Source organism: Equus caballus, chromosome 11, assembly GCF_041296265.1.
Source record: "Equus caballus isolate H_3958 breed thoroughbred chromosome 11, TB-T2T, whole genome shotgun sequence".
In the NCBI taxonomy this organism is placed as follows: domain Eukaryota; kingdom Metazoa; phylum Chordata; class Mammalia; order Perissodactyla; family Equidae; genus Equus; species Equus caballus.
The window spans coordinates 11,644,945-11,660,974 of NC_091694.1; the positions used below are offsets into that span (position 1 = coordinate 11,644,945).

A 16,030-nucleotide genomic window follows, 5' to 3' on the forward strand; every position below is an offset into this window, starting at 1 on the left:
ATCTTTCTGTCTATTTCCACAGATTACAGAAGCAACCATGTTTTGAGTACTGTGCTATTGGGCCACTGCTGTATAGCTTGAACCCCCATGACCCCTTTCGCTTTGTTTTAGTTTTGTATTTCCTAGCAGACTGTTGTGTTCTGATTCTTAAAAACAATTCATTGAGTGGCTAATGTCAATAGCCATATAAGAATAAAAAACGAAATGAGCTTTACTTAAACCACAGAGATTTCAGTCAAACATTCAGAAAAATTGTATACCTTAAGGAAGTTTGGTATAAGAGAGTTTAAAGGTGAGATGATTAGTTTTCCATTGACATTTATGTAGTCACTTGACTACATAATTAACTCACTTGACTAGATAATTAAGATTATCTAATTATATTAATTTTAAAATTCATTCTACAATTGTAAAGATAATTATGGTAATGGTTAAGCTAAAGTCTTCATGTGCATTATCTCATTTATCCTTAGAACAACCATGTGAGATAGCTACCATATTAACCCCATTTTGCAGATGAGGGTGAGAAACCATAAATAAGTTGCCATGATCACACAGCTGGAATGTACATAGCCACAATTTTATAGTAAATTTGACCCTGGTATGTTTGCTTTCAGAACTTATATTAACCGTTTTGCATATTGCTTCTCCAAATATTTGTGAGCATGTGACATTTGGAATTGACACTTATTTCTATCCTAGGCTCTCCTGGGGATTGATGTATGCTGGCTTCATTTTTATTATGTCCATTTTTATGGCTCTGGTCATAACATCTATCCAAATTATAGTAATGACTGGCTTCATGGTGATATTCACACTCTTTATCCTATATGGCCTGTCTTTGGTGAGTTGGCACACCATATAGCTCTTAATCTGTTTCAGGTCTCAGATATATGAGCAAATAATGTTTCTTCAGGATATTACAATGGTATAGTCACTAATTTTGTAAACTGTTTTCTCTATGTTTTGAGAAAGCTTTTTTGGCAATGTGAGAAATTGATGACTATTGCTTTTCCTGATTCTCAGAGGAAAAAATATACCAGCTACCAATCTTCTTTCTTCCTTCAGATAACGTTGGCTTTCCTCCTAAGCGTGTTGATAAAGAAACCTATCCTCACCGGTTTGGCTGGGTTTCTCTTCACTGTATTTTGGGGATGCCTGGGATTCACGGCACTGTTTAGACAACTTCCTTCGTCGTTGGAATGGGTTTTAGGTCTTTTCAGCCCTTTCGCCTTCACTGCTGGGATGGCCCAGGTAAGAACATGATGATTTCATCATCTTATTTATAAGATTTTCAAAATTATCAAAGAGTTTATTGCTTCATGAAACTTGTTGATCAATCACCCTGTAGTTTAAGAAATTTTGCTGTTAGAAAGCTAAATAAACAAAAGAATTTTTTAATCAAAGTAATAAACAAAGCAGATAGATCATTTGTAAAATCCTAGAAAATTTAAAGAAGAAAAGGAATTGCCCATTATCTGACCGCTCAGATTTATGTCCCTATTTAAAGAGGCAGTAAAGTGTGGAGGTTATAAGGAATGAGTGAGGCCAGATGGCATGAATGAGTTTCAGCTCTACTACTCAACAGCTGGATGACCTTCGGCAAGTCACTTGACTTCTGTGGCCTCACTTTCTTCTTCTGCAGAATGGGGATGTCAGCAGAACTGACCTCATGGGGGTCATTGGGAGGACTCCCGTGCTATTATAAGTGTATAACACTAGAACAGTGCCTGATACATGCTATGTGAACGTTACCTATTATTTTTATCTTTAAAAATAATTTCTTTGAGCCTTCAGCACATTTAATATTTTAACGTTCTGCAATATCTTATACTTAGCATTTTTATGTTCCCTTTAAATGGCTTCTAGTTTCACTGCCTACTCTGAGTTTCTCTTCCCAGAATCTGTTATTTTTGGTGGCTCATCCACTTCTCCAAATCCTCTCCTTTAAAACTTCTGTGATAATCAGTCAAATTTCTATTTTTCAGTTGTTCTACTTTCTCATATAGCATTTCCCACTTTTGTGACCATAATTTTATTTGTAAAAAGTAACCCTACTGCTAACAACTTTACTGTGCATTTTTGAAGAAAGGGATATTAAAACATGAATTATATTGATCTAGGGAGCACCATTTTTTAAAACTCTAGTTTTATAGGTTCATCTAACTTTTATTTTATTTTATTCTTTCTAATCTCAGATTTTGCATCTGGATTATCACATGGTTGGTGCCATTTTTCCTGATCCCTCTGGAGAGGCGTACACAATGATAGTTACTTTCTTCATTTTGGCACTTGATACTCTGCTCTGTTTGATATTGACCTTATATTTTGAGCGAGTTTTGCCTGGTAAGTAATAGTGTGGTTAAAGTTGAATTTAAAGCAATTCTGTTTCTTCTAAGGTGATGTCTAAATATTTGTTTACTTTGGTTTAACAAGCATTTCTGATTGCAGAAGAAAGGAAGAAGTTTCAAAACAATAGAATTTCTTCCTGTTCGTCTCACTGTTTTTTGGTCTGAACGTAACTATTTTGTAAAAACATTTTAATTAAAAATAACTTGCATTTATTCTGATTTTTATCTTTTATGAAGGTACAGTGTGTGTGTGTGTGTTTTAGCTGGGGAGAGGAAAGGAAATAACTAAAACAGCGATTGGCTAATGCTGCTTTTTAGTGCTTGAATTGAACTCTCTGATGTAAGATACTTCATTCAATAGTTCTTGCCAATACTTGGCTCTAGCAAACTTTTTCTTTTGAATCTCAAGAACGTAAAGAGGAAACACCATATAAAGTTGACGAATGGCCTCTTCTTTTCTTCCTTCTTGTGGGAAGATCAGCCTAACAAGAATCCTTTCTATAGTGTTTTAAAAATTAATAAAATAAACTCCATAAATGACTTTTAAATAATTATTATGAAATTCCTATAAAGTATTCATATATAATCCCAGAAACTAATATACTTATATTCTCTTTTGTCTATAGAAAAACTGGAAATTTTACTCATACATAATTCCTTCTTACTTGTCAGAATCTGAATATTTCTACCCTTTTCACACCATATTAATTTTGGTATCTTCCTTTATCTGTTTTCTAATTCAGGTATCTATTTAAAAAATATTTACAGTTTTCTTCTCAACTTTTGTTTGTTTCATGTTCTTTATCTCTATTATACTATTATTTTAGGGTTTTATCACCTATACCTCTTATTGGTTCCATTAATAGGTAAATGATTTCTTAAAATTAAATGAAATTTCTTCTTTGAACCAAAAAGTAACATATAATGTGTGTAACTCATATAAAACCAAGTTAACATGCATCCTTGCCTTGGCACAGGTCACAATCAAAGATTCAGTACTCTAGTGTCCAAATAATTGAAAAAGTTTACTGCCATTTTGAAAACCCACAAAATGGAAATTAAAATCCCATATCTTATCTCCCCATGTATGCACTCACTTTCGTTCACACACATTGCAAGGGCCTTAAAAACTTCCTTTTCTCTAAACCCTTAAAAGTGTCCCCAAATAAACTGAGGCTTGGATCTTTATTTTCTCATCATCTTCATCCTTTTGGAATTCTTATTATCTCTTTTACCCATCGTTCATTACCTTTTGCAACATAAATCAAATCAATTTGTTTCTACTCTCTAGGGCCAGGAACCTAGTAAGTAAAATCAGAATTCTTTCTAGTGAGAGAGGAAGGCATAAGCTTATAATACTCCAAAGTTGGATTTTCCCTCTCACAACTCTGTGCCATATCACATATTTGTCCTATCCTAATGTCTTGAAACTGACTTAACACTCTCCTTTAACTTTTTTACATAGAATTAAATGTCTATTATATTCATTATTTATTTCTTGTCTTTTATCTGTAAGTCAGAGAAAAGTCTATAAGAGTGGAAGTCCCACGAGGGAAGAGATATTTGCTTTTTATTTCACTGATATCTCCAGGCGTCTAGAACCGTGTTCAGCACATAGTAGTTACTCTATAGATTCCTGGTGCATTAAATAAATGCAGATATTTGTCTTCCTATTTCAACTTTCTTCAAGACAAGCAATGTGTGTTTTTCCATCTGGAGACTACATGGTGCACAAGAGACTCTCAATAAATATTTAATGAAGGAATGCAAGAATGAGCCCTTTCTTTCCCTCAGGTTCAAATTAAACAACTATTTCCTCTTTTCCTCTTCCTCCTTCTCCTCTTCCTTCTTCTCCTTCTCTTTCTCCTTCTTTTTGTTTGTACGTAAGTCTGATTCAATCTCACTTTCCTTTACTTGGGTACAATAAGTATTCTTCAATCCAATTTTTTATAAACATCTTTCAAATCTACATTTTTAGAGTAGGTCATATATAAATATTTTTACATTTATAATTCTTTTTCTGAACCAAAGCAAACCAAGAATTTCCCATGAAATTGATACTAATTTGATATCGGTTTTCATCTACCTATTTAACACATAACTACTTATTAAAGCCTATGTGAGTGAGCAGTTTGTACCTTCAAGGCTTTCATAGTTAGTGCTGGAAATACTTATGTAAATTAATAATTAAATGCAGTGTAGGAAGTGTGATAAGAGAGGATACCACAAGTTTCTATGATAGGGTAAGTCAAACATTGATGGGTCAGGAAAAGCTTGGAAGAAAGAACTTCAACTGCATTTAAAGGATAAGTAAGTTTACCTGGTGGACAAGAACGCAAAAAAGATTTTGTAGTTGAAAGAAACAGCATGCGTGCCCAGCAATGGGAAACGAGGTAGTGTAAAAGAAATTAAAAGTTGTTAGGTAAAACTGGTACATAGTTTGCGTGTGAGATGTGGTTGTAGTGTAGGAATTATTAACCAGCTAACAAGAATTACAAGAGGAGATTTTTTTTTTTTTTTTGAAATACACGACTGTGCATGCTACGCACAGGGTGGTAAAGATCCCAATGATTCTGAGGCTTACCTCCAATTAAGTCCCTCTGTACATGCCTGCTCATAGGTCACTTGATAGGTCAGGCGCAGAATTTGGGATTCTGTCCTCTAGGGCAGTTCAAGTATTGGTGATGATCCTTGACAAAGTTTTCACTTGTTTTTGTTGAAATGAGAAAAGAGATGTGAAATTTGCTTATATACCTTAATTCTTTAGTTTGAAGTTATCTTTTGTATTATGAGATTATAGCCTTTCTCTATCTATATATTTTTTTTGCTGAGGAAGATTAGACTGAAGCTAACATCTGTTGCCAGTCTTCTTTTTTTGGTGAGGAAGAGTAGGCCTGAGTTAACAACTGCACCAATCTTCCTCCACTTACTATGTGGGTCACCACCACAGCATGGCTGATGGGTAGTATAGATCTGAGCTCGGGACCCAAACCCGAGAACCCAGGCCACTGAAGGGGAGCATGCCAAACTTAACCACTGGGTGAATGGGCCAGTCCCTATATCTATATTTTTATAGTGAAAATATTTTTTCTTTTTTTTGCAGTGATGGTCAGCACAGATAGTAAGTTTTTTAATTGTCCTTAATTAGCACAATATGTTTATTTTCAAAAATATTATTTGTTGAAGAAATCGCAGAGCCTTAAAACCACAGGAAATAGAGACAGACTGAAATAGTTCACATACGATTTTTCACTGCTGAGATTTGTGTTTTAGGAGGATCGTTCTGGCTGCTGTTTGGAGGATGGGCTCAAAGCAGTTGGACACTGTTGTAATAATCCATGTCAGAGAGAGAAAGAGACCCAATTAAGGTGTCAGTGTAATACAGAGGGAGGACAGACCCAAGAGATACTTAGGTTATAGGAACAATCTGATTTGGTGGTTAATTACACTGAGCTGGAGGAAGTGAGAGACGGGGAGGAGATCAGGATGGCTCTCATTTCTGGCTTTGGCTACTGGGCGTAAATAAAATGCCACTTAACCAGGAAATAACTGCTTGGCAGCAAAACAGGAGTATAAAAAATTTGTTCAATCTTAGACATATTTTAAAAAATGCTATCATTTCTATAAATAAAACGAATTTATTTCTCAGTTTTAATTTTTCCCTCTTAAAATTTTTCCTTTGCTTTTTCACAGTGTTATTACTCTTTCTGGCTAGTTCAGCTCTAGGTGTTTTCACATATTTCATCTTTGAGCATTTGTGCTCTCTCACATTATATCTCTAAAAGCCACGACACACTGTTCTTTTCATTTTTCTTTTCAAAGACACTCAATTTCTAGCTCTACCTTTCCCATATATTTATCTACATGTCTCCAACACTTTTGTTTTCATAGTTCCAGAAGTCGCATGTTGTTGGATCTCTTCCTTTCAGCTCTTCTTTTGAAGTGGTACCTGCTCAGGTTTATCCCTTTATAGTACAGCAGCTTTAAGTAACAGCTTGTTATGTAATATTACTTTTGAAAACTACGTGTTCTTTTAATTATCCTATAGACTCTGAAAAATCTATTAAATTCCTTCCTCTATGACAAATAAATTCTTGTTTTATGGACATATCGATAAAATACCATCTCATTTTATTTCCTTTGATTCTTTAGATCCACAGCTGAACTTTCTAGTAATTCTCCTTTCTTACCATTAAAACATAAGTCCATTTAAATGTCAAGCAATTTTTAATTGATTATACTTGCAATTCCTTCTGCCTTGGAATGATATGAACTATCTCTTGTTGAAAATCCCTGTATAATTTCATGAAGTCATAAAAAGTTAAAGGATTATCTGTATATCTAGTTGAAAAAAATACATAAAATAAAACATGTAAAGATGTGGCAGAAACAGTTTGATTTGTGTTTCTTTCATTTTTCTAATGCATTTTTAATTTGCCCCATGCTTCCCACTTCTGATCCCTTAATTTTAATTTTTTTCTTTTCCATACTCTTTTCCTAGAAGTCAACAGTTAACCAGCCTTATATCTACCTTTCTTTTCTTAATAACTTAATTTTTCTGCTTTGTTTTATTCTTAGAGCTCTGAAAAAGGTTGACTTTTGATTTATAGGGACTGATATACTCATTATTTTCAATGTTCATTTTTCTATATTATCAAAATAATATTTCTTCATATACTATGGTAGGAATAAATTACAACTTTATCTTCTTTGATAAGCTCTTCTATTTTTATGAACCAGAGCTGAGAATTTATCAAAGACTAAAACACTGTCTTAACTTTAATATCCCTGTAAAGCTTTACTTTTAACATTAAAAACATAAATTCCCAACATAATAACTTAAATTCAAAGATGATATTAAGTTACACTAGGACAGAAGTCATTCTTTACTGATGTGGTATGAGTGATTCAATATGCAATTGTGTCTTGATTGATTAGATGAAGACGGCCGCTGGCATTCACCATTGTTTTTCCTAAAGACTTCATATTGGTCCCAACATCAAAATACTTATCATGAAGTCTTTGAGAATGAAATAAATGCTGAGTATTTCTCTGATGACTCTTTTGAACCAGTGTCTCCAGAGTTCCACGGAAAAGAAGCCATAAGGTAACTAACAAATTGTGTGACTACGTACACATAGGTAAAAGCTTGATAAACTACGCTGCAAAGGGCCAAGCACAGATCAAATGTTGTTATAGATGATGTGTTTTTGAAAGTTCCTTTCTTTTAGGTATTTCTACCATCACCTTAAATTTCTCTCATTCATCATTTTAAAAGTAAATACTCTCAGCAGCAAAATTCAGTAGCCCTAATCATTTTCTTGTCCTTCACTTTCTATTTTCTTTCCCAGCCATTTATACTGTCCTCTCTGCATTGTCTTCTACTACATACATACATACACACGTATATGTTGTGTATGTGTACGTATGTACATATATGGCATTTTGGATGTATAATACACACACATTTTTCAAACTTAGACTATCTGCCTTTAGAGAACGTATGGATTGAAATTTTGAGATCAAAAGACTTCATAACTTACTAGCTTTGTGACTTTTTGCTAAACTATATGAGCTCTCTAAGCTTCATTTTCTTCATTTCTAAGAAATGTGTAATGTAATTCCATAGTATAATGCCTTCTTCTTGGGTAAATTAAAGAATGATTGAGATAATTAAGCAAATATGCTTGTTACATAATGAGAACTGGATAAATGTTGGTTCTTTATCTTTATCCATATGGGTTTGGTTGATTGAAAGGACATAGAAATAAGAAATAATATAGCAAGAAGTGTCAGTAAAAGATTTTAAGGGAAACCATGAAGATACGTAGACAATGACTGCCTAATTCTTAACACCATCATAATTTAGCACATATTTTCCTAGGTGTTTGCTTATTTCTTTGAAGGAGATTATTGAGAAATACTCTTAAGTGGCATTCCATTTATGTGAGGTTATCTTTTGAAAAGTGCATTCTGAGGAGAAGATAAAGCATAGTGATTACATTGTGGCCTATGGATTTAAACCACCTGGTTTGAATCCTGGCTTTGCCACTTGTTGATTGTGTGATCCTAGCTAAGTTACTTAACTTGCCTGTGCCTCAGTTTCTTCATCTAAAAAATGGTCATCACAATGGTACTAAGTTTGTTACGAGATTAAATGAGCTACCCCATGTAAAGCTTTTAGAGTAGTCCCCAGCCCATAATAGGCATTCAAACAATGTTTGCTGTTAGGAATATCCCAAATATATGCAATCAGATATACCAATTCACATACTTTGAAACAGTTAGGTAGAGGTGATCAGCAAAAGTCTCTGAGAAAAGTGGAAAATGAGCAGGGAGACAAGAGAGGAAGGAGAAAACTATAACCTGACACTTCAGAGAGAAAGTACTCTATTCCCTGGAGTTGAGGGAATGCCTCAGTTCTGCCATATTAGTAGTCTTTCAAGCTCTATCTTCTACGTGAAGACTTCGATAGCTATTCCAGTTTATCATGTTCCTTACTACTAACTTTCATAGTAATTATGTTGACACCAGAAAATTTAGCTAACTTAACAAGCTAAATTAGGACTGAAAAAACACATTAGTTCCTCCTTTTCGGGCCAAAAGTTCACCTTTTAGTAACAGAATTCAATAAATGCCCAGAACCTTGACTCTGACTCATATTCATCCAGTGGGCGATGGAGATGGGTACGGTCGTGTGGTATGAAGAGAGGTCATTTAGCTCTCCCAACTAAGTGGTTGCTACCAGTCATCCTATTCATTGGCCTTAGATTCAATTTGCCCTTAATGTTTTAAGATAAATTGAGTATACTCTCAGGTAAATATGACAGCTGTAGCCTGTCTAAACCTGAACACCGTGTCATCTACCTTGACGTTCCCTCCATCTATACTTAAGGACCCGACATCCTTCAAACCAGGTCCTCTTTGATCATTCTGGAGCAGACTGTTTCTCTTGGCAAATTAGTTACTTTATTCATTTATTCACCATTCTTTAAGCCCTCTGCTAGAACTAGGATTCAATGATTAGTGGCAGTCTTTAACCTCAGGAAGTGCAGAGTCTAGAGGAAAACAGGCATTTAAATAGATAATTAGTTAAAGGAGTGGTAGAGATGGACACAGAGAATTAAAGGAACATAGAGAAGGATCATCCAGCCGAGCCTGTGTGGTGGAAAAAGGTCAGAAGGAGATGACTCTTGGGGTGAGTCTTACAGAAAGAAAATGTTTTGGTCACATAAAGTGTGGTGGGGCATGTGAAGCTTCTTCCAAGCAGGGGACATGGCATGAGCAACATAGGCCAGCAAGAAACAATGTATGTATCTAGGGAATGACAAGAAACTGACTTTTCTGAGCTCAAAGTACAAGGCTCAAAGAGGGTGAAGTAAATCTTAAGAGGTAGGGACTAAATCAGATCATGTAGAATTTTGTTTGCCAAATTAAGAAGAACAGACTGTCTTGTATAGTGTGGAGAATCACTGAGAGATTTTAAGGAGGCGAATTAGACAACCAGACCTTTGATAAGTCACTTTCATAGCTTTATGGAGAATGGCTTTGAGGGTGACACAATGGGAGAAATAGAAACATTTAGGAAGTTGTGTCAGTCTTGGTTAGGTCAGGAAAAGTGAGTTGCTGGAAATATTGTGGGAGTAAAGGAATTTGATATAAGAACTAGGAATTCATAAATGTACAAGGGATAGAAGAGAGAGGGTCAAGAAAGTTGTAGCCAGAAAGTCAGGGAAACAGCCAGTGATGACCTTAGGCTGATGTGGGGAAATGGGTGGTTCTCCTGAGGTTTGCTGGCAAACTTCTGCAAGTGTCAGGATTCTCTGGGAAAGCTCCCACCAATTTTCTTAACCTGCAGCTGCAAAGCAGTACTTGTTTAAAAGTCTGAGAAGCTGCTGCAAACCTCAAGTCTGCCCATGTGTCTGGCCTCCAAGACTTTTGGAGAATAATGACCTTTATTCACTTCTGCCCTCCCAAGCTTGCCCAAATTCTTTTCAATGGCAAAGTCCAATTCAGAGAAGGGGATTCTGGGAAATGTAGTCCCTGGTGTGTCCTCTGCACTGCACAAGAGAAAGGGCTAGGACTGATGCAAAGGGGATAACTGACAATCAAGTACACAGGTCGTAGCCCTGGTTGAGGTGAGAGATGATAAAGAGTCTGGACCAGAAGGTCATAGGCAAGTGATAAAGGGATAAATTCAAATATATCATATAGATAAATTCACAAGGTTAAATTATAATGATTTTGTAGATCACAGGATGTGGTGACAGAGGGAGGAGAGAAAGAATCAAGGATGCTTCTTAGGCATTTAGTCTGAGTTCCTGGGTGGATGGTGGAAACACCAACTGAGATAGAGAACGGAAGTGAGACCGGTTTAGAGGGAAAAATAATACACTCAGTTTGATATCCATGTTCAGCTATATAGTGAAAAGCTGAATATATAAATCTGAATCTTTACAGAAAGGCCTAAAGATGCAAATTTGGGAATCATTAGGATCTAGGTAAGAGTTGAAGCAGTGAGAGTGGGCAATATTGTATGGCAAAGATTTGAGAATAAGAAAAATAGTTGGTCAAGTATAGAATCCAATTTAAGGACTCCGTAAAGTGTGCTGAGAAAAAAGGTTGAGAGAATGATGTGGAAACCAAAAGGGTAGAAGCCAAGGAAATAGAGCCTCGCAAGAAGAGAAGAGTGAGTAATTGTTAAGTCAGTAATGAGATCTATTAAACAAGGACTGAAAAGTGTCTGTTGGATTCCGTAGTTAGAATGTCATTGACGACTTTGCTGAGAATAGTTTCAGTGGAGTGGTAGGGTCAGAAGCTATGTTGTCTTAGGTTAGGAATAAATGTGAGGTAAAGAAATGCAAACCAAGAGTAGAGACTATTATTTTGATAAATTTGCCTGTAAAAGGAAAGAAGACTGAATAATAGCTAGAGAGGGTGCAGGACTGAAGGAAAGCCTCTCGCTCTTTCCCTTTCTCCCTTCCTTTCTTTCAACTGTAGCTTTCTCTTCCTTTGATAGCTTAGAGAAATAGCTGGAATATATGAAATGCCCAGTTTGATGAGAATGAGCAGGTCTGTGTACATCTCTTTTGGGGGCAGTGTGGCCTTTTCCTATTGCCCTCCTTGGATCCCATTAAGATAGTGATGTCTCACATTGTGAAGTTTAGGTTCAATTATGAACTGTAGTTTTGGCAGTTAACATAATTTATGTTATTCAAAAATGTGTTTACCTCAATGTTGCTTAATCTCCTTTCAGAATCAGAAATGTTGAAAAAAAATTTAACGGAAAGCCTGAAAAAATAGAAGCATTGCAAGGTAAAGAGAACAACTTCATTGTTTTGATGATATTTTTAATTAAAATTTTTTTCCCTGAAAATAAAATAGTTGTAGCAGAAAATTAGAGAATGAATATAGATAAAAAGAAAATTTTAAAAAAAATTTCTACTCTGAGGGATAGTCACCAATAATATATTATCACTTTCTATGTATATATGTATATACAAAATATTTTTTAAAAAGTAGGATTGTACTACTTATGATGGTTTATAATGTTTGCCCTGAATTTATCAAACTGAGCTTGGAGTATCACTGGAATTGTTTTTACTTTCATAGAACTTTTCATTCTCTGTTTTGGGCTGTGCTTTGCCTTATTTTTGAGTCTCTCACAATATAATTCCGTATGTTTTCTGTCTTGAGAGAATCCCTCAAAATTTCTGGGAGGCTAATGGAACTCTCTGTTGTTTTCCAATGGAGGTAGATAATTTTTCAAATATTAAAGAAAAAATTGTCAAGTGCTAAACACACATATATAAAAATGCCTGTGACATATCCTGGATCCCAACAGACCTCTCTAGAGACCACGCCCACACTTTTGTTATACAAAACAGAACAATGACCAGCGTCAGGGCAGACTTGACCATCCTCTCTTTAACCCATCCTCCCTCCCTTCTAATATGGAATAAACTCCCCCTTTGCTTCTAAACCTGGCCCTTTGGTATCCAGCTCTGGGAGCCTCTGCGAGACTATTTCTTAAGTCACATTGCTTTCCTTTGTCCAGCAAGCAGACACTCTGTTTACTCTGGTTTTATTCTTGGTAGCTTCTGCCGTATTCTTTAATATTAAATGTGTATATTCTTTGATATTCAAAGAATTTGGGGTAGGGGGGGTAGGTAGAAGTTTACATTCCCAGTCTTGATCCAATTTCTCTGGAGAAATTGATGCTTTGTCTTCATAAATGAACATAATTAAATATATAATTTTATAGGGAACATATTAGAGTACCAGTGAAATGAAGTGCTGAGATACATTTTACTCTTCCAATGTTTTTAAGGTCCATTCTATCTGAAAATAGTCCAAAGTCTAATTTTGACATTTTATTCTAAAACAGGCATATTTCTTGACATATATGAAGGACAGATCACCGCAATACTTGGACATGGTGGAGCTGGTAAATCAACACTGCTTAACATTCTTAGTGGGTTGTCTGTTTCTACAGAAGGTGAGAAAGCAATTTTACAAAGCAAGTTGGCTGATAAAGCAGGTTCCTCAATCTGATCATGTAAAGGAAAATCTTTCTCTAAAGCAATCCTTTTACACAGTTGAGTAATTTAGAACAGGAAATATTTATTTCATGTTTACATAAATTCGTGAGAAAGCCTGTACTCCACTATTATTTGTCATTCCATGTATACTTTGCATTGCTGTGCACACTCATGTTTATATTAAGAATAATCTGAATTTCTCAATGTATTAATTATGCAACTATAAAATGTGACGTTTCTTCAACTAATATCCTATATTATCACTCTGCATAGGGTTACTATCCTGGTGTTAAATACTTTAAAATTTCTATTTATAGGATCAGCCACTATTTATAATACTCAACTCTCCGAAATAACTAACATGGAAGAAATCAGAAAAAACACTGGATTTTGCCCACAGTTTAATATTCAATTTGAATTTCTTACTGTGAGAGAAAACCTGGCACTATTTGCTAAAATAAAAGGGATTCAGCCAAAGGAAGTGGAACAAGAGGTAGGTGAACATATTAGAATTGATGGCTTTGGAAATAATTTACTTAATTTGCTCCTGATCGTGTTTTTGTTTAACAATTACTTCATTCTTTCATAATTAAAATTTAATCAATGAAGTTCTAGAATAAGTTTCTTCTCATTATTAAAGAGTAAGAGTGCTTAAAGTAAAATATTTTGTATTTATGTAGGTTTTTTTTTTTGATAGGTGAAAAGAGTTATGATGGAATTAGACATACAAAACATTCAAGATGTCATTGCTGAAAAATTAAGCGGTGGACAGAAGAGAAAACTAACCTTTGGGATCGCCATTTTAGGAGACCCTCAGGTGAGAAAATAAAATGTTTTTGAGATTGATTTGAATTGAAGGATATAAAACCATCATTAAAGTCCACACTCTGCTTTAATTACCAAATGTGAGAGAAAGTTTATAATAAAGGATCATGCAAGCCTGATAGGGATTCAGTTGAGGACTATATTTGAATCTAAAAATTACTTTGGTTTCCATGTTACTTTCAGAAGATCCTCACTCTGAAGTGAAAGATGCTTTCACACATTTCCTCCTCTGTAGGTTTTGCTACTGGATGAACCAACTGCTGGATTGGATCCTTTTTCAAGGCACCAAGTTTGGAACCTTCTGAAGGAGCGGAAAACAGGTCGTGTGATCCTTTTTAGTACCCAGTACATGGATGAAGCTGACATCTTGGCTGGTGATTCTTGGTTTCTTTATTCTAGCTAGTTATTTATGGATTTAATATGAGATAATATTTTAATACAAGGATTTGATAACCTGTTTGTAAAAAAAGAAAATCTGGTTTGCAGTCCATTTGAGTGTCTTCGTTCCAAAGATCAGAAGAATTCTGACCTCCTAATGAGTTCTTAAGCCCATGCTTTATGTATCTTGTTGTCTGTAATTTTCTTGACTGTCTATATTAATCATAAGTATATTTTTAAAAATTTGAAATGCCAATATTACTTTTCATATTTAGCTTTGTGTTGGTCAAAAAAAACTTATAACTGGGAAAAATTCTTTTTAAATTTATAACTCTGCTGCCTTCTTAGGAGGATCCTTTCTTCCCTGAGTGTGGTATTGGGTATAAAGATGCAACCTGGAGAATGAGATAGAACAAACGTTTTTGCCTAGGAAATAGTGGCAGGTGGGGAACACCAGTTTTAGTGATCCAGGAGAGTGTGTGGAGGAAGAATCTGGAAAAGATGAAGTCAGAAAGGGACTCAGTGAAGGAAGAGAAACTTTTTGCTGTCTGGTGTGCAATGTAACACTATGTTACGTTTCCTCCATGATACCTGAGGTAAAACATACTTTATTTCTTGGATCAGTCATCTCCTACCTCAATAATACTGTGTAATAAACCATCCCCAAACTCAGTGTCTTAAATCAATACGCATTTGTGTAGTCCATGAATTGGAGAGTTGGCAGTTTAGCATGGGCTCACCTAGAGAGATTTTCAGGTCTTGACTGAGTTGGCTCACGTGTGTGGTGGTCAAGTGGCCATTGGCTAGGGTGACTTAGGTGGCTCATCCCCACTCCAAGTGTGTTTCGTCTTCCAGCAGGCTAGCCCAGGCATGTTCTCAGGGCGATGACTGAGCCTCAGGACAGCAAGCCCCAGTGCGTAAGCCCATTTCATGTCTCTGCTTTCCAATGTCTGCTAACCCACCACTGGCCAAAGTAAGTCACATGGTGGAGACTGGTGTTAAAGGACGGAGCAGGTCACTTTGCCTATGGTGAGAAACCACTGTAAAGATACATAGCAAATTATGTGGATAAAGAGAGACTTGAAGAATTGGGCCATCCTTGCAATGTTTGTTCCATTGGGTTAGCTGTGAGGGATGCAGTGCATTTATGAGTCTTTCTTCAAGGTAGGCATCGGGGTGGGAGGTGATGCTGTATCCAAGAGCTCAATTATATCATGATTGTATTCATAGTGAAAAACTCATTTAGTGTTTTGGCCTCCAGAATAGAGAATATACCCATATAAGGAATTCACATAATTTATTCTTTCTTACTTTCTACTCAGATAGGAAAGTGTTTCTGTCTAATGGGAAGTTGAAATGTGCAGGGTCATCTTTGTTTCTGAAGCGAAAGTGGGGTATTGGATATCTTTTAAGGTAATGTATTCTGAGTGTAGTTGTTTTTCATTTGGGTGTATCAATATGAGGGGTGACATTTCACATAATCCTTTAGAGATATAAGAAAGTTAACCTAATTTTTGGTACAAATTGGTTTACAGTAAGTAGTACAAAATATCTCCCTCATTAACATTTCCTTGTTGGAAAATCTCTTGGTTTTAATTAAGCATGCAAATTTCTGAAAGCGTATATATCTTTCAATATAAAATTTTTTAGCCAATATTGATATAGGAAAAATTTCCATTTGTGTCCCAAAAAGAAAGTGATGATTTTTAACAAAACAATTTGGCTGAAAGTCTGAAATTGTATTCCAAATTTACTTCATAAAATGTCAGAATATCACATGGGGCATTTTAGAAAGCACGACATATCAGCAAATGAGATCTGTAAATGGGAGTCATTGGCATTAAGGGAGGCCATTTGCTACACAGAAAGAAACCATTTATTAAAAACCTTATTAATTTTTCATTGATCTAGAAGTGATGTTTCATGCGTTTTACA

The 16,030-nt window shown here is 35.4% G+C and overlaps 1 protein-coding gene across 11 annotated transcripts in view; it reads left to right on the forward strand.

The window, feature by feature from the left end:
* The window catches only part of ABCA10 (ATP binding cassette subfamily A member 10), a 61,181-nt gene that overhangs the window by 12,817 nt on the left and 32,334 nt on the right, over window positions 1-16,030 (forward strand). For 8 of the 11 annotated variants that reach the window (XM_070226977.1, XM_001493969.7, XM_014739136.3 and 5 more), the window contains exons 8-17: window positions 703-844; window positions 1,069-1,254; window positions 2,199-2,346; window positions 7,290-7,458; window positions 11,608-11,666; window positions 12,739-12,849; window positions 13,210-13,385; window positions 13,590-13,709; window positions 13,953-14,091; window positions 15,418-15,508. In XM_070226977.1, the coding sequence (XP_070083078.1) occupies window positions 703-844; window positions 1,069-1,254; window positions 2,199-2,346; window positions 7,290-7,458; window positions 11,608-11,666; window positions 12,739-12,849; window positions 13,210-13,385; window positions 13,590-13,709; window positions 13,953-14,091; window positions 15,418-15,508 (1,341 nt within the window). The remainder of the gene's footprint in view (window positions 1-702; window positions 845-1,068; window positions 1,255-2,198; window positions 2,347-7,289; window positions 7,459-11,607; window positions 11,667-12,738; window positions 12,850-13,209; window positions 13,386-13,589; window positions 13,710-13,952; window positions 14,092-15,417; window positions 15,509-16,030) is intronic. The other 3 variants (XM_070226979.1, XM_014739132.3, XM_070226980.1) reach the window with 1 other exon arrangement.